This window comes from Symphodus melops, assembly GCF_947650265.1.
Source record: "Symphodus melops genome assembly, chromosome: 23".
Taxonomy (NCBI): Eukaryota; Metazoa; Chordata; class Actinopteri; order Labriformes; family Labridae; genus Symphodus; species Symphodus melops.
The window spans coordinates 8702409-8721737 of record NC_136713.1 but is presented as its reverse complement, the minus strand read 5'-3'; the positions used below and the strand labels follow the sequence as shown (position 1 = coordinate 8721737).

General features: G+C 41.1%; 1 protein-coding gene across 2 annotated transcripts in view; it reads left to right on the top strand.

Annotated features, from left to right (window-relative positions):
- Nucleotides 1–19329, top strand: part of LOC306818340 (receptor tyrosine-protein kinase erbB-4-like) — a 212555-nt gene that overhangs the window by 144941 nt on the left and 48285 nt on the right. For both annotated transcript variants that reach the window (XM_079335888.1, XM_079335889.1), the window contains 11 exons: nt 551–685; nt 2068–2133; nt 3437–3555; nt 4307–4448; nt 5587–5700; nt 8869–8995; nt 9787–9860; nt 10703–10793; nt 11761–11966; nt 14330–14462; nt 18237–18330. In XM_079335888.1, the coding sequence (XP_079192014.1) occupies nt 551–685; nt 2068–2133; nt 3437–3555; nt 4307–4448; nt 5587–5700; nt 8869–8995; nt 9787–9860; nt 10703–10793; nt 11761–11966; nt 14330–14462; nt 18237–18330 (1301 nt within the window). The remainder of the gene's footprint in view (nt 1–550; nt 686–2067; nt 2134–3436; nt 3556–4306; nt 4449–5586; nt 5701–8868; nt 8996–9786; nt 9861–10702; nt 10794–11760; nt 11967–14329; nt 14463–18236; nt 18331–19329) is intronic.

Sequence of the window (19329 nt, the reverse complement as noted above, 5' to 3'; positions counted from 1 at the left end):
TAATATCCAAGATATAAATGCTTCTACTCCCTGTTTACTCCTATGCTTATCAGGGTTTCCTGTACGACATTTTACACAAACCTCTATTTAAAGGACGCTTAAATCACGAACATCGTCCCTCTCTTTAAGGTTTGAGGAAGTATCTGATTACCTCCAGTGACAGTCAGACTTTAATTTAGCTTGCTCTCCAAAGCTGTATTAACAAAAATGTTAAATAATGCATGTTCAGAAGTTTATTCTAACATACATTTAAGAGGTTGTTTTTCTTCTCGCTGAAATCCATTTACTTGCATTTTTTCCTTGGGGTACTTCCTCATGGAACATCATTGCCTTTGGACCTGGCATTGAATTACTGTGTGCATTTGTCAATAACATTTATCATCATATTCAGATGCACTTCAGGCAGGGAACACCTTATGCAGCACGGTACTTTGAGACAAAAAGGATTGGATTCAACCTTGAAGTATTGATTTTCTGCCATCATATACATGCACTCTCTATCCACAGCTATGTGCTCATTTCTGTCCGTCCCTGTCCTTTTTATTTTCAGAGATACTGAATGGAGGGGTTTATGTTGAACAGAACAAATTCCTGTGCCACGCGGACACCATCCATTGGCGTGACATTATCAAGAACCCCCAGGCGCAGCTGCTGGTGGTACCATCCAACAACAGCAACCTGGGATGTAAGTATGGACAAAAAAAACAGTGGGACAAGTATCTTTGGATGAAAATCAACCTTTTTCTTCGCCTTTCTCCGAGATGTGAAGGCGAACCACGTGCCAATGCACTGTAGACACACACGCAAACACACACATGCACCCCACCAGTAGCAGTCATGCCCCGTCCCTTTTTATTCATTCTGTTTGCCTGGCGGACGTTTGGGAGCGAAATCACAATGCGTTAGATCAGCGTGTGAACCTTTTCATTGTAGTGGTATGGTAGCGACTCTGCAGCGAGGCCCATGGAGCTGCTGTCTGCTGTGCTCTTTTTAAATCTCAGTGAAGCTGACAGCTGGTTTGAAGCTGCCCACTCTCCCCCCCCCCTGCGCCCCCCTCCTCTGTGGTCCCGGCATTCCCTCAGTTCTCTCTGCTTTGGACGTAACTGGCGTCGCTATCCAGCGGACATTCTGTGTCAGAAGAGCTGGCTGCTCAAGACAGGCTCTCTCAAAACTTTTCTGCAGATCTTTGGATGGGTCTATTGCTCATTTTCAGGGAGGCACAGAAGTTTCTGAAGACACCCAGAATCAAAACATGTCAGGGTGAACAATAGGGACAGCTGAGGCGCCAAACAGTGAGCAAAGACATGGAAGATTAGGGGAAATGTTGAAAGTTTCTGTTCAGAAAAGGCAATATGACCAGTCTTTTCCTGAAGCTAGAGCAAGGCAAATTATTAATAAGACTGACTCAGTTTCTTAGCAAGGGGTCAAACTTCATGCAAAGTAGGTTTGGCGAACTAAAAAACTTTTGAGTAAAATATGTGCTGTTATGTTGATTAGATGCAACTGATGGCAATGGAGGAGGATGAAAAGCAACAAAGAACAGAAGAGGTGGACCAAAAAATGACAAGAGAGTGTGTGGGAGTTGAGGTTGCCAAATTGAGGCCCTTTGCCAAAGCGCAGTTAGTATTTAACATTAACAACCCCACAGTGGGAGTGGTTGAAGAGGCTAGGTGACAATCTGCTGCACTGTTCCATCACTCTGTAATTAACCCGTAGTCAATTAAGCCAAGATGATGGGCTCCTGGCAGACGAAGGTTGTGAGTGCTCTGTCAGGTTCCACTTTGCCTGTGAGAGCGCTTGACGGGAGGGAGTAGCAGCCTGTCTTTCATGGTTATGTTCACAACGAGCCACGACTTGCCACAGTTGCTCTTGGTGTATTGTCAGATGAGCGGAGGAGATTAGACAGATGTGTCACTGTCACGAGTCAGAAAGTTGTAAGGGGATGCGTGAGAGAACAATTAGGCAATTAGTGCATGAGGTAGGTGGGGGGGCTTTTATTTCTCTAAACTACATTAAAAGTTTGCAGAGAAGTTGTCTGATGCACAGTAACAATGATCTGTTCTGCAGGCCGGCGCTGTCATCGCTCATGTAACGGACGCTGCTGGGGTCATCAAGAAGACCAGTGTCAAACCTGTGAGTATGCTGAGACACTCATGCACAGCTAAGTGTGACTAATAGGGTATTAAAGATACTGAACAAGAGATATCGTTTGACATTTAGGGTTTAACTCGCACTCACTTTGCATCCAGTGAAAAGATTACCATCTCGTGTTTGAACATTTTATTAGAAAGCAGGTACCAGGGTGTAAAATGTGACTAGACTACCGAAGCTTGAATAACCATTGGTGTACAGATTTAACATGTTAACTTGTGTGGTTGTGTTGGTGAGCATTGTTTGAAAATGCCAAAGCTCACCAGTTTATTATGCCGTAAAACACATGAATAGATAAAAAAATAAAGTTCTGGAAAATGTTAAGGAAGACAAAGAGGAAGTGGGGTAGTTAACTAAACACTTCTCTGTATAATTGCAGTTTTTGCCTTTCTATTCATGTCTTACAGATCCAGAGAGTAACTGGCCTGTTTTTCACTGACTAATAGACTTCTGGGCCTTGTTGTATTTTTCACTACTGCATCATTATGCTCCCAACACAGCAGAGAGTGAGCACAGCAGTTTTTAATGCCTCATCTTCAATCTCCTGCTGGCTCACTGGCTGGTACATCTCCTCATGTACCAACCGTGCGTAGGAGGCCCTTCTTTAGCACAAATATTGGAGCAACTTCGTAGCAGTACGTACCAGACACATCCAAGTGTTATTGCTAGTTTAATAATACAGCTTATTTTAAAGTTGTGTTGCAATAAGATTAAAGGAATATTTCCCAAGATACCATAAAGAGTTGGCAAAGCAACGAGGAAAACCAGCCTCCTGGGAGTTATCAGCACAGTTGGATTGTGGGTCTAGACAAGTAGTCCACTTGGCGGAAAACACAAGTTGTAAAAGTGCAGATATCAGTGATATTGACTGCAATTTTTTCTCTTGGGAGAACCAGCTCACTTGTTAAGAAGCCACCTTCAGATTGGTGGGTGCGGGATGTCAAGTGCAACAGCAATTTTCTTGAAACTGGGCTCAAGCTGCACGATGAGAGGCTCGTTCAAGGGCACCTCCAGAACAGTTGTTGAGAGGAAACACAGAGCTCAGTGATTTTTTAAGGTCCATCTGCGCATTCAAGCAAGCAACGTTGTGGTCACGAACCCTCTCAACTGACCTTTAGGTTGCCCAAGCCCCTAATTTGTTTCTGCTTGAGTTCCATACCAGGAAATGTTCGCATGCAAACCGTACCATGAGAGGAAGGCTGAGGGTGGTGGTTTTGTCTCTTCTTATGAGTGTGAATGAGTGTGTCAGACCTTTGAAATTCTCTATTTTTCTTTTCCTGGGCAGTGACAAAGACGGTGTGTGCAGAGCAGTGTGACGGGCGATGCTTCGGGCCTTACGTCAGCGACTGCTGCCACCGCGAGTGCGCCGGCGGCTGCTCGGGCCCCAAGGACACAGACTGCTTCGTATGTCAGATTGCACACCAACATACACACAAAGGCTGTCACCCTCTTTATCACTCCTTCCTTCTTTTTCTTTCTCTTGTCTTGCTTCCTTTTCCTCTCGTTTGCTGCGTCATCGGAAAACCTAAAAAGCTGTTTCAACTCCAAAAACCTCGTCTCTCTATCATCCTCCAACCACTGTGATTTTTTTTTGGTGCAACATCTGTTCATCGTCCTCCGCACCTAAATATGATCCACGTTGTTTACCGACTGATAAATTGTTTGTCATTTTACGGGGCAGTAAAAGTCTGACGCCGCATTGGCTCTTCAAAGAACAAATTGGTGATTCAGTGTTCCAATTAGTATCCCGTTTATCATCCCAGGTTCTTCTTATTCCGCATGCTCTAGACAAGGATACGCAGGCACAATGACGGGGATGATATTGTAGTTGTAATTCATGGAAATTCTCATCCAATTCAATTACAGCCTATGGCCACAGACAACAAAACACTTAAGAGGTTTATGGGATAACATTTCAGCATTTACATCATGTCTGTGGATCAATGGCTCCATTTTTCTCCCATTTGACGTTCGAAGAGGCAAGGTGCAGCTGTATGATACGGGTGTCGCACTTAAACGTAAAAATGAAATGCTGCTGTAATACTCTTTCACATAGAATGACTTATACCTTCCATGTTTCCCTCCGTTTACCTCACATCGAAAGACTGTCTGTATCCTCCACCTTTAGCTGACTGTGCTTGTTTGCCCTCCACAGGCTTGCACCAATTTTAACAACAGCGGAGCCTGCGTGACCCAATGCCCCCAGCCATTCGTGTACAACCCCACATCTTTTCAGCTGGAGCACAACCCAAAAGCCAAGTACACCTATGGAGCCTTTTGTGTCAAGAAATGCCCCCGTAAGTCAATAAATTATCCACTTTAAGTGTATCCGAGCAGAGCAGAATATTGTAACTTAAAGATATTACTGCCAGGGGTTTTTCCAGACTTTTTTGACTGGGGTGGCCAATCTGGGGTTCCAATTTACGCAGTAGGAGGCATGAAGAATGGCCTGACAGGTTTATTTACCATATCTGGCTGCACAATTTTTGAAGGTTTAATGCAGGACGTATATTGCCTCGTAGGTTAAAGTTCAAGGATCAGAAATAGCCAAAGCAGGGCAAACAGGCACCATTTCTAAATCTTCTCTGCTTGACTCTTTTAGGTAGGGATGTAACCACGCAATACGATGAATGATTAATGCAAATATGGACAATTTAAATCAATTAGACAAAAATAGATATTGCAATACTTGTTTTGGGCACTATTTGTTTTTGTCTTCTCTTGTTCACACATGATATGTGTGGTATTATTATGAGTTAATCACTACATTACTACTTTCAGGACAAAAAAAGAAACAACACAAAGACAAATGGACAATAACACCCCAGGCCACCCAATGGAAACACCCCTGCATACTATTTGAATGGTTTTATTTTGATGCCCCTTACTTAATCATTGCACTACGGCAACCCAGAGAAGCATTTATCCTCCATGTACCATGAAACAACATTCCAGACAACTATCTCAAGTCAGGAAAAATTTACTTGAACATAAATAAATTGTGCATCTCAATGAAGTCATTGCAACGCCATCTGTTTCAACTTCTGGCAGCTGAACAGGAAGTACATCTGAGTTCTTGCCTTCACAGTGGTGAAGACAGCGTGCAGTTGTAAATGAGCAAATGTGTACTGAAAATCAATCTCCAAAAACAGATTGGATATTCGAGTTTCACTGATTATCAAATAAGCACACACCAGTGGCACTTTACCACCGCCACCACCATGTACTAATTTCATTCATTATCTTTGCTGAGCAATATAGCCTTAGACCATTAGTTTTCATCATTATACAAATGTGATTAAAATACAATCAATTTCTCGCAATTAGGATGCTCTTTATAGGAAATTGTTCCAAGTCTTAATGCCACACATTGATTTCATATTTGAAAATTAACTCGTAACATTTTACAGCATTGTATTTTTGTGTTACCGTCAGATAATTTTGTGGTGGACCACAGCTCTTGCGTCAGAGCATGTCCCAGCAACAAGATGGAAGTGGAGGAGAATCGCATCAAAATGTGCATCCCCTGCACCGACATCTGCCCTAAAGGTAAACTACAGGATAACAAATACCACAGGTGTATGCCTGTTTGTAAAACTCAAATAGACTGCAAGCTGACTCGTCCAGACTCGGGTTTAATAGCTGTGCATTAACAGACCAGTTAGCAAAAGCCAATTGCAGTGGAACTTTGCAGTTTAATAAAGATTTCCAATAAGTGTTATAACCAGTTGTACACCAAAATGCCTCTCCATTCTACAATCAAACATGGTATGGGTATTCTGCTTGGCTAGGTAGTTCTTTGGAACTAGCTTTGTAGCCAACAAACCAGTAGATTTGGAGCTTTTTTCCAAGAGACCTAAAGGTTCTTACGGCCCAGTTGACATGTGAAACAGCTGCACATGTCGGGAATGTTTGATGCAAGGCCCAAGCGAAAGTCCCAATACTCTGGGAAAGTAACACGCCCAGAGCAGGGAACTGTTGGTGGGTGTATTAAAGTTTCTGGGACTTTGTGCCCTTGGTGCAAAGTGTTGTCATCCCAAAAGTTCCTAGTCCCTGGAGATAGTTCCTGAAGTGTAAAGGCAGCTATTGTACACTTATTATTCAAATTTGTATCTTATACGTCAACATTTTTTGCGTCAATATTGGAGTAGTGGTTATTTATAGCAGTTCCAATCTAAACAAAAACACACACACACACACACACACACACACGTGTGTTATTAGGTGATGTTTTCATTTTCTTTCTTTCTTTTTTATGGATTGATCCAGCAGACTGTAATATCCCAACTACAAAGCCTCATTCGCCACTCAGGGGCTGTTTGAATCAAGGATTGACCCTCATCAACTCTGATTGGATCTTATTTTAATCTGACTACCGGTCTATTACTGAACTGATTAAGAAAAATAAATATGTGCAGTTGTACCCAGGAAAACACATACTAGAGGGGAAAGTAACCAATGGATCTTCCATATTTCAACCACTGTTGATTTTGATAAAACTTTGAAAAGTAATGTGCCAATGTGTAAGTATCATCACGTCGTCTGGTCTGATGCTTGCACTTAAAGTATGTGTCAAAGTTTGACACTATGAGTGAGCCTTAACTGCCACCACTGGTCCATTTTTGATGAAACTAGGAGCAGTGATGAATTTTATTGCCCATTGGCCCAGAGAGAGAGCCTGCATCACTCATAACTGGTGATGGTTTCCTTGTGAGATTGTCAAATTTGTCTCAGGGCAGAAATAAACTGACAACAGACTGACTGTAACACCACATGCCGACACACTGGGTGCAATGTCAGCAGGATGTAACGCAGAGAACAAAGAGTAAGATCCACTAAGTGGAAAACGACACTTTTCAGTGTATGATGTGGAAGTTTACTCTGTTAGGTGCTGAGTTCTCCTGCTTTTTTGCTTAGTATTATGCATTTACTGTCTGTACAAGAGCTTATGCAGTAAAACCTTTTTAGTCTAATGGCTTTATGCCAGCAGTGATGAAACTGGATCAACAGTAGCCCACATGAATAACTTTGAAAGCTTCACAGGGGAAGTAATTTATTTTTCTATAGCAGCCGGCTTAGCTTTTTATATTATAACAAACATATTCATAGCTGGTTTATGTATTACAAAGAACCCGCCAAAATACAAACAACTATAAGCTACAAACAACTGTTTAATTTCAGGCAATGAAACAGAGCTTCTTAATCAAAATCCCCACCCCCAGAATGAGCTACATAGTGGACTTATGTATGCATGCAATATTTAAGGCTCTTGTGAGGTGTTTTTAGAGACTTATGAAACAGCCTGAACATAATATTGATGCCTCCTTATGACCTATAACAGCCAACAAGACCATCAGCATGAACATTGACTTTGTCTAACAGTTTTTGTTGTTTTCTGAATAAACTGCCTTGGGGTCGGAGTCAAAGTTATCAAATGAATCAGGCAAGAGAAGTATCGCTTTGAGTTGTAAAAGAGATGACGAGTACCATTTTTGTCTTAATACAGCGAATGGATTTTATACAATTCCAAGTCTGGATAGGAAGCAGCATCTTCGTTTGCTACCTTGATGGATTGTTCCATAAGTTTGGACCTCTACAATTTGTAACCCTACAATTGTGACATTAGTCACTCAGTTAGCTCGCCCTTGAGTAACAGTTACCCATCTGTAGTTTTATCAAAGGCAGTGTTAAAAATATGTCAACATTAGAGGGAAAATACAAACCAATATGCTGCTAATGGAAGTTGCAGGACTTACAAGCACTTCTATTTGGTGAGCACCCCTCAACATGGAAGTATATGAATTCATACAGAGTTTAACCAGTTAACCAGAGGCTCTGCAACTTACTGTATTGTGAAGCTTTCTTTTGTTACTACCTTGAATATCAACTCCGTTCTCATGACATAAAACACAATAAATATGACAAATGTGGCCTGAGGAAGGCTCAAATGTTCGATCCGTTTATCAGCTGACTTGATAGTAAATGTAAAATAGTCCCACAGCAAGAGGCAGCTCCTACCTGCTCAGTAATTACAACTACAAATTTAATGTGAATTAAAACGGCGTTACCTCAGTTCAATACAGAGGATTAGCCCTTTCATCATCTTGTTCCCACAAAAGGTAAAGGCCTTTTCTCTTTTGGAGGGGAGGATAATGGTGTTTTCCTCCAGGCTCCATGCATAGTCTGCGGCATCCATTGATTAGCTAATCTCTTGATTACATCGTCACGCAGCAGGGAGGGGTTAATGAGGGATAGCCCAAGGAACTGTGGGAAATGATAACAAATTAACATTTCAGATATGGAATTGGCTGGTATAAATCACTATCAAAAACTGGTTACACCACTTAATGCAACCCTTATTCATCATCCCCTCTCCCTGTGTCAGGAATACTTGGCTCACACGAAAGCCCAAGTGTAATTAATGCAGATGTAATGAATTCATTATAGGGAGGAATTGGCTGTGGATTGGCCCATGATTTCATCAAAAGACTTTAAATGCATGCAGAGGGGCCATGGCCTTGCTTATGCACCAAAGCATAGCTTTAGTTTCTTAAAAGAATATTAAGAATTAAGGTGACAAATAGCGAATAGTAACACAAGGCTATGTAAGGACACTTTATATATACTCTACAGAAGTTAATTTGTTAATCCCAAAGCAACTTAAAAGTTAATTATTTTCAATAACACATGCTAATGGATCTGCATTTGTTTCATCAGTGTGCGATGGAATAGGAACAGGCAGCCTGCAGACAGCTCAAACGGTGGATGCCAGCAACATTGATAAATTTGTCAACTGCACCAAAATCAATGGCAACCTCATCTTCATCATCACTGGAATTAAAGGGTAAGTGACAGATTGTATCCTCACCAGCCACGCTTTTAGATATATTTTTTTACATTTAACTGATTGTGAAACAAACTCATTGTCACCTGATTTATTTGTAAAAAAAAAATTATGGTGATTTGCTCAATTTACAGACCTGTTCAAAAATGAGTAGTTATCACCCTAACGTGTTAGGATATGAACTCTCAAGAGTTCCAAATTTGTATCAGAAATGTTGTGTTTGTGTTGATGTCGAGGTTAGCCTTATTTTGGATTGAGCTACTATGAAGCCAAAATGAATACGTTTTCAAAAAGTTGCCTATTTACACATCTATTGGAGACAAACATTGGCAATCATTGGAAAAACATTGTGAAATACAACACCTAGGTTACTTCATTATTAATTCTTGACATGTAGATCCTGTCAAAATGTTGGGGAAAAAACATTAATCCATTGGGAAACTAACACTAGAAAACACAGCTACTGAAACTAAGAGATATCATCATAAGCATAAATACAAACAGAGCTCCATTTTTATCCCATTGTGTCCAGCTTTGGAAGTTAAATGAACCAGTGCTTTATTGAATAAGAAAGTGTCATAAAGCTCAGAGAACAGAAGGTTGTTTTATTATGAACATTACCATGTTTAGGCTGTTATGAAGAGTATGTAAATGGTGCCTTCAGGTGCACAGGGTTTGTACCCTCAGAACAGTCCAGTGAGGTCATACATAAGAATGGTAAAAATGCTTACTTTAATTTATAAAGATAGTACCCTCATTCTGTGTGTCTTGTTTGTGTTTATTATATCCAGGGACATGTATCATGGTATTGAGCCTTTGGATCCTGAGCGTCTTAACGTGTTCCGCACAGTGAAGGAGATCACAGGTGAGACTGCCTCACTGGAGTCACCTTGGAAAAATTGAGTGGACTAAACAATATTATTACGTGGTGTGTGTGTGTGTGTGTGTGTGTGTGTGTGTGTGTGTGTGTATTATGTGGCCTCTGAGGCAGTAAAAAAAAGAGGAAAGTGGCAGATTTTTTCCATGGTGAACTGAAAATGTGCTCCGGTGGATATAAAGCAGTTGTGTGTCTGTCTCATAGTTCTACGTGCTTACAGTAGAAGCTGCTTCGTGAGTGTATTTATTCATTAACTATTAGAGCCCCTAAGGGATGAGCAATACCTTGTATACAAGCCCTTTTGTCATATTAAACTGCGACTTGCAGTTGAGCCAAACAGCTAATGGAGTGAAACTGCATTTTCATAATGAAAACCCGAGCAATAAGGAAGAGCAATGGCCGTTCTATCCCAGCCATTTCCTACTCTACCCCTTTAATGTCATTTCTACAGATCCTGATTTGATATGATCAGTCATTAAAGGCGAGTGCAAGTGGACAGATTGCACAGAATATTAAGTCCAGCCTTTTAATTAGCGTATATCGCCTTCTCCAAGCTCATTTCTTGCGAGGAATGGGATTTTTGCTTGAACTTTATGAGAAGCGCTGAACTTCAATGACCAGCAATAGCACAGCTTTTTTCATTGGAATGATGGGACCAAATGATTGTTTTAATTCACTTGCACCTTATGACCCTTTATCATATGTATATATATATATATATATATATATATATATATATATATATATATATATATATCATATTATTCAAGAATATATTAAATGTATTCAAGTCTTTCTCGTACTTGTGTTTTGTCTGATACATCTTGAAGGTTACCTCAACATCCAGTCTTGGCCTGAAAACATGACAGACCTGAGTGTGTTTTCCAACTTGGCTACTATTGGAGGAAGAACTCTTTACAGGTATGTCCTTCTGTGGTCTCTATTAATGTAAGACTGCATTATTCATGTACAAAAAGGAAGATTGTGATCGCCGTTATGCAGATGACACCCTTTAATTTGAATCTGTCTTTCCTCTGATTAAGGTTGTTTACTTTTATACTTTTTCAATTCTGTGTGTGTTTTTAAACGATACAATCCTTGTTATTTTAGATAAAAAATAATAGTTTCAAAAAAATGTCATCAGACAGGTGTGTAAGAGAGGACTAAATCCATCAAAATATTTCAAATTCCTGCATACTGTCTGAATTTAGACAGCGTCTAGGATTTAGCCTGTAATTTATTTCATAAAAATGGAATACTAAGGGCCAAGGATTTCTATTTCCATTGCCGTTGTATTGAAAAAAAGTATTAATATTGTTTAATGTTTACAAGAATCATATCGAAGTTTTAAACCCGTGTACAGTCACCACCCACCTTCAGATGTATCCACCGCACTTTTTCTGTTTCTTGCTGTATCCCTGTGTGTAGATGGCTACTGGGGGAGTTAATGAGCAGCCCGGCCCATGTTGTTCTGCAGAGAGGGCCTTTGATGTGTGGCTAGTGACGCAGCTTTGATTAGCCCTGTTTTGATAACAGGTCTTGTGTTAGCTTGCAAGTGGCAGATCCGAGGCGTAGCACCGGCAGAGTCAAAAGAGATCTGGCCTTGATTTTGTTTTTTTTCAGCAGCTCAGCAATTTTGTGTTCAGAGCTGCATCTTTTTCCATCCCCTTCAAATCTCTCTTTGTGCTCTATTTCTGTCCCCTCTGTGATTTTCGTCCTACAAAATTCATTTTAATTTTGTCTTTAACCTGCCATGCTCCTCTTTTTCTTTTACGCCTGATTTTTGTCCTGTTCTCTTCTGAACTAATTTCTCTTTAAAACTTCCCCAATCACCCTCTCTATCTTCATCATTTCTGTCATTTTTCATTCTTCCTTTTTACTGCCGCAGTGGAAGTGGCATTTCTCTGCTAATCCTGAAGCAGCGGTGGATCTCCTCGCTTCAGTTCAAGTCTTTGGACGAGATCAGCGCCGGAAACGTGTACATCTTCAACAACAGCCGCCTGTGCTACTACAACACTGTCAACTGGACGTCGCTCTTCAGGACCTCGAGCCAGAAGGTCCTCATCCGAAACAACCAAGATCCAAAAGAATGCAGTGAGTAGTTGTTTTCACTGTCAAATCCACTAATTTTATTTCAATTTGCTGCTCATTTTGAGAAAAGAGTCAGACGAAAGAATCAAATATTGAGGGATAAAAACTGTATCATGAAGTATTTTCCAATGAAGTTGGATCGGATAGTGGTACATTTGGAAGACTTGGACGTAGCAATGCCAGCTAAATAATGAGGACAATTTTCTGGTGTTTTCCATGCATAAATAAGTTTAAATTGGAATACAAGAATAGAAATAGATTGATTATTTTTTAGATTAGTTTTCCTTGCAAATATTCTTAAATAGATCCACCGTTAAACCTCGGATGGGAGTTTTGCGTTGTTTAAAAGGACATTTTGACATCATCTCTAATTATACCATTACTTAATCTCTGCATGTTTATTCAATGTTTGAACTGAGACCCTGTTTTGTACCGATGATGTGGTTTACTTTTGGAAACCAAGGAATTATCTAGTCCCATTTATTTGAATGACGCACCATTTTCAGTGGAATAACGGACTCATCCTTTCTACATCAGACAATCAAATCATTTGGCATTCGTGCAAAATGAGTTGAACGAGATTGGAAATGTCTTGAGCAGCTATAAATCAATCAATAAAAAAGAGGTTTTGTGATACAGTATAAGTTAAAATGGTGCCATTGTTGCTCGGGCCCCAAGGACTGGATTGTGCCATGTATCCAACTGTAACCGAACTTCAATAAACCCCCTGTTCCTTTTTGTCTGTCCTTTTCGACCTCTGATTAATTCGAAAGTTAGACCCCGCTCATTCCTTGGCAACTCTAACTCCACCCTGTGCCTCATACATTACCATGCCCGTTTCCAAGGCAACTGTGTCACTCTCACTCATTGGCCATGAAAGCCTGTGAGCAAAGTGCTTAACATATCATGCGCAGAGGTGGATTTAAACTCACCGCAGGCCACAGGGAGAGTAAACATCTGATTGAACAGAGTCCACATGTGGCTTTGGCTGCAGATGGTGAAAATATGACTCCTCTGGAAAAAGGAAGAAGTAATGAAGCAGTACGCAAACACATTCACTGTAAAGTTCAGAGAATATAACTAGCACGTTTTATTGTGAGTTATTACTGCCGAGAAAATCTGTAAAAATAATAAAAATAAAAAAAAGCCAAAAAAAAGAGAGGAAGTGGAATAAAAGTGAGTTATATTTACCTTGGAACTTGGATCTGGGAGCAGGAAATGACATTGCAAATGATGGAGTGCGTTTTCCTCAGCCGCAACAAGTTGAATGTGAGAAATCATCCACTTTCACTTTCAAGTATGTATGTATAATTTCAAAAATTCCTCAACTGGGATTTAACTTAATTCTTCTAACTTCATTGCCTTGATTTTACTGTACTTTAAAACTGACTTCATGGTGTCGTCCTATAAAAAGGAGAAGGCAATGATTGCATTTTGTTTGTTTTCAATATTTGACAAAGATTACCAGCAGTTTAAGACACGGTCCACTGTAGTTTTTCTTGTCTCAGCCTGCAGTTGATATCATTTGCCAGTTAATGAGTGTTGTGTGTGTGTGAGTGTGTGTGTGTGTGTGTGTGTGAGACATCGATTGATAGGGCTTTACACTGGCCTCTTCATTAGACTCATCCCCCCCTCTGTCTACCATTGACTGTTCAGCTGTTGACAAAGGGCTCAGCCCTTGCCGGGCGACACTCCCGGGGACGTGGGTGTCACTCACAGGATGGAGGAGACACCGAGTCCATTGAGCAGCATCGATTGTTGTGGTTTGACTCGAAAATAAAAGGGGCCTTAAGGTTCTGTATGGGGCGGTTTTTAATGATGGAGGTGTAGGGGAATACCAATGTTTACTCTCACAACTGGACAGCCGCTGGCTAGAGCAACACACACACTCAATGAAAGATGTACACAACATGTCAACAACATAGCTAGTTAGCCTAAACATACACTAAGGTCAAACTTCATCTTTATCAGCCGTTAGCTTCCTAATGGGTAATAGCTTTTCATGAGCTAAGCAGAGTACCGGTAGTCATGTGTTACTCCCAAGCAGTAAAGGGTCCATTTGTTTGGTCCAAGTGAGCACATTTCCATTGTCTATCATGGGAAGGTAATTATTTTTACAGCTATCTGTGAAACCCGTTTTGTCTTACCAGGAAACGGTGGTCATGGCTTGTTAAAAACGGTTGTTTTCGTTGGTCAAATTCATAGAAAAAAAGGGAATTTGTCATGTGATCTTTTGTCTTCACGTTAGTTCTGTTACGTGTGTTTATCTTCAGGCTACATTACTCTGCAGGTGTACATTGCCCTAAACCCTTTGGGAGGGAACTGGATTTTTGTTGTCAATCTATTTCTCTTCTTTCTCTTTGCAGTCCAACAGCGAATGATCTGTGATCGGACGTGTTCGGACGACGGCTGCTGGGGTCCGGGGCCCGACCAGTGTCTTTCCTGTCGTTATTTCAGACGAGGCCAAACCTGCGTCGATGCCTGCAACCTCTTTGATGGGTGAGAACACTCTTGGTGCATTACTGGCAGGAATGTGTGCACATTTCGAGCTGAGCCGACATATATCTCTAAAACTGACCCTGGAATGAGCCGTTTCCTAAATGCCAGCTCATCAAGGTTTCGGTGGATTACATTAATTCCCCTGAAAACAGCCATACATGTCAAGCAGATGAAACACAATCAATTGAAACAGCTTTGATGCATGAGAATGAAACACTCAAGGGCTCTGGAGGAAGAGAGTCTAATTGCCTATTGGCAGGAAAGTAATGAGATGAACCAATAAGGTAATTTACACCACTTAACGTGGACAGTTAAAGGAACATTTGGCTGCTTGTTACAACCATTGTCCAAATTCAATTTGAATACATTGTGAAAGGGTTATATCTTATTACAAATTGCCCATTTGAGCTGACAGACAAGATTGTCTTCTGCTCTGAGCTGGGAAATGACTGACATTTACGACAAAGGCCCCTCACAATCCACTGATGTTCTGTTTTCAGTGTGAATAACTGCATTCAGGTCATTGCTTTATGCTTCCAAGAGGCACATCAAACAGATCACAGCCAACTCACCTGGGGAGGAACCCGCCTTTGTAGATGTAGTTTCCAGCCTTTTGTGCTCCTCTTGAATGAACGACGAGATGTTGTGAATCGTAACACTTGAAAGCATCCGTCTAAAATAAGACTACACTGGCAGCGTCTGCCACAAGATAAATATGACTTTCTTGCAAGCAGTGATGTCGAGATAGTGTTTCCCTGAGGGGGGGAGAAGAAGAGAGCACGCACGTACGTGTGCAAGAGGGATGTGTGTATGAGCGCGAGCAACCCACAGCTATGTTGACTTGTTGCCGGTCCTTTCCCGGCAACCGTTTGTAGGAGGGAGGCTTTGAAGTTGCCCGGAAAACAGCTCACAGCCAAGGCTTTGAAGAAGACTGGTGAGGAAGAGGCGCGTGGCAGGGAGCTGCTGAAGCACACTTGTTTCCCATACTGTAAATACAGCCAGTCACTGTGATGCATTGGAAGGAATATTCAACAGTTCTCTTCTTGCTTTGTTTCTCTCTCTTGGATTGGGGCATCAACACATTGATAACTTAAAGGATTCCCTGGTTGTAAGAAGTCACCCCCTGCCAAGTGCCAGTCCTTCCAGAACCTTTGGCAGATAGAATGAGATGAAACCTTGGATAACCTGCACTTTCCCCCCAATGACTACTCCTCTATGCTTTCTGAAGTAAAAAGCAAGTAGCATCTGGTACATCTTAGTCCATACGAGGGAGGGGTACGAATACTCGAGTACTCGCCGCTTACCCCATTATTTGAGTAACATTTCGTTACCGCGTTCAACTCTAGATTGAAAATTAAATAAATTGGTGTGCATGCCGCACACGAATTTATAAATATATCATGTTGGCAGCATTTCTTCCAGTTTAAAGATTAATTGCTTTCAAAATCTTTGGTATATTCTTTGGCATGGCTCTATGGCAAGGGTTTTTACTGAACATAGCACAGACCGACTCCATAAACTCCTCTGTTCTGACTTTATCAGAGTTAGCTCATTAAATATGTTTTCAGGATGGGGATTTTTCAACCTTAAGATTTCCGAGCTCGCCCTCGTTACACGTCTCCATTGTTAATGAGGAAAGGCGCTAATTCCCTCCAGTTTGTACGTCTTTTGCATAAAACAAAGGAGGAGCAGAGGAGTCAAGAGGGGGGAAAAGAAAACGTCTGAGATGGCGTCCACTGAGGTTTGTGGGAGGAGGGAGGAAGCGGATTAAGGAGACGTCGAAAGTGTTTAATTAAAAAAGTTGCTCCAGTGGGTTGGCCATGCTCTGCTTTGCTTGAGGTTTGGACGTCTGAATGGTGGCCACAGTCCTGCTTAAATTCCTGCTAAAACAGGGCTAATCCCCCATCAGGCCATCCCCCTGTGGGGCCTTGGCGCACACTTCCAGCCGTGAAGGGAGCCAATCAGGAGGAACGGCTTTGAAGGAATAGCAATGACCCTGGGGAGCACCGCTGCCGAGGTCTTTGTCTCTCACCCATTCTCCTCCATGTATCTCTCTTTTTTTTCCCCCTCAACCAACAAAAGAGATATCTCTCCAACGCCTGGACCATTTTCTGAAGGATTCCCCAGGACAGAGATTCCAGGAGAGAAATCTAATTTATTTTGGAACAAGGGAAAGAAAGACGAGGGAGAAATGTAAAGAGAGCGAGGGGAGTCTCCTTTGAAACATTATTAATAAAAGGACTGTGTGATGCTGTAGGTTTGGATTGTATAGGCGAACCAAGAGCCATTTTAAATATGGCGTAAAACTAGGGCTCAGCAAAGAGGAAATCCAGGATTTTATCAAAGCTTTTATTGCCCTTTAATGTGATACAGTCGAAAACACAAGTGTCAAAATGTCTCTTTTCCTATTTGTAGCTTTTAGAAGCCCTGAAGTCTTAAAGTGTTTCATGTAAAATTCACCTCATAAAAATGCACAAAACACACGTACCCGCTGGAGATGCCCAATTTCTGAGTGCAAGATCACATAAAAACAGCTGAAAAGGAAGAATCTCTTGATGAACTCATTCCGCTCGCACGGCATCACATGCAAATACAAACAAAACGCACGGCGGGAGTCGCTCTGATTGTCTCAGCTCTGTGAGAAAGGGCCTTTTTTCTGTAACTGGGTGAATCCTCCTCTGAGGACGCCTGTCCTCCACCAGCTGATCAATCCCTCTGATGTGGAAAGTGTTTTTGATCGGCCGGCGGTTGTTATTGACAGCGGCCGTCCTCGGGTTTGCGAGAGGCGTCGGACTTCAAAAGTGGAAAAAAGCACCTGATTTGGACACAAACAAAGGTAGAGGTTTATAGATCGGAGACATACACAAACACACACGTCAGAGTTCAACAGTGTGGCCTGAGGCAATGTGAAGCTCCTGACAGCGTAATTGCGGTGCATAAACCCAATATTGAGCTGTATTGTTTACTCCTTTAGAAGTCCAAGTGGGGAAACAAAAGCACCACAAACTACGTGTTTTGCTCCAACCGGTCAGTTTGTCCTCACACCCAAATTCTCAAATCCCAAATGGCCGTTAGCAAAGCTACACTAGGATTCATCTATCCAAATAAGAAATTTCTGGTAACTATCTGGGGTGTGAAACTTAACGGGACTTACACCTCAGTTACTGGGGTTTATGTCGAGACCTGTTCAACAAGTGTTAGAAGAAAAAGATGTTACCTTGAAAGTCTGTATGGATCACAGCCTGTCTTAACACATTCATGTCTTGACTCGCCCTTCTTTCTGTCTTAATCACACTTCCACTCCTTGTCCTCTCCTTCCACCCTTTCCTTTCCTTGTTCACTCCCACCACCTCTCCTTGTACTTCCTCTTCCCTCTGCGCATTTGCCTCGTGTTTGTCTGTGATTTAAAAAGCTGTTCATTATTCATGGACCTATTCTGTTAACATATTGACCATACTGAGCCTTTTACTTGATCAAATAGTCTGAGGCAGCCTCTGCCCTGCATGCCCCCCCCCCCCTTCCAGAGCAGTCCACATGAGTAGAAACTGTGAAGACAGGCACGAGTAAATGAAGGTTTAACCTTGCTTTTTTTTTCTGACGCTGTATAAGAAGTTGGTTTAAAATCAAAAGGCTCCTATGTACAGCTTGAGCTGGTATGCACACAGCGCACTTCAAAATCTTCTCACAGCAGGCTCTTAATCAATATTTCAATGTGGGTACGCTCTCAAATCTATAATACATGCGCCTCTATCTCAATTTCCCTATCTCTTTCAGGGACATTCGAGAATTCGCCAATGGATCTGTGTGCCTGGAGTGTGATGGGCAGTGTGAGAAGATGGATGGGAACGCCATGACATGTCTTGGCCAGGTAAGACGCCACTGGAGACTCCTCAAAAGAACTCAACTTCCTCTTCACGTAAATTCTTCATGGAGGTAAACTTTTCTCTGCTGAGATAACAAAAAAAAAATAGCCCTCAATTTTTTTTCTGTGCAAGATAGTCTCATATCTTGTCTGTGCTAAAGTGGATTTTCCAACTTATTTTGGGTGGGAGTCGAACAGTCTTGCGTGCGGGATTTCAGAAGATATAAAGTGCTGTGTTTGCAGAGGTGAATGCTAGGTTAATGGGAGGAATGATAAACTACTGTGGCTACTTCTGGAGCATGCTTTTGGCAAGCGCATACACAATGAGATAAGTTTATGACCTTCCAGTAAAGTCACTTTTAGAGTCTTAGATGAGATCAAACCAGAACTCTTTAAAGAAGAAGTGTAGTACTTTTTAATCAACTTTATGATTTCACAACTAAAGATAGCTGAGAAATTACAGCTTCACACACAACAACCTATCATTGCCATACAAACAGGTCTGCACATTTTTTCACAATTAGACAAAGGTCTTTTTTATTTCTTTAAAGTGACCCCCGAATTTCATGACAATTGTGTGAAAATTAGCACGTAACTTATTTGAAATAATGCCTGAATTTAATTGTAAGCAATAATGATTACGACTTTAGGTAATTAAAGACTGAGCTCATATGATTAACAAAAATAAAGAAAAGTTTAAGACTAGAACTCCTATAAAACTAAATGAACTCACACAACTCGAACTCACACATTTATTCATCAGCTTCTGTTCACAAAGTCACACTGAAGATACTCTATAATCTTCTTCATCAAATTAAACATATTTATTATTTCTTCACTCTACAACAACTTGAATATTTTCTTCTTGATTTCAGTGAGCATAGTTTTTATGTCATTGTTAAGATATGTTGTTATAATAATAATAATAAAAAAAGAGTTCCTCTTAATGAGCTCAGTGAGGCCAGTGAGTTGTTTTGGAAATTTTCAAGAAATGATTAAAAAGTT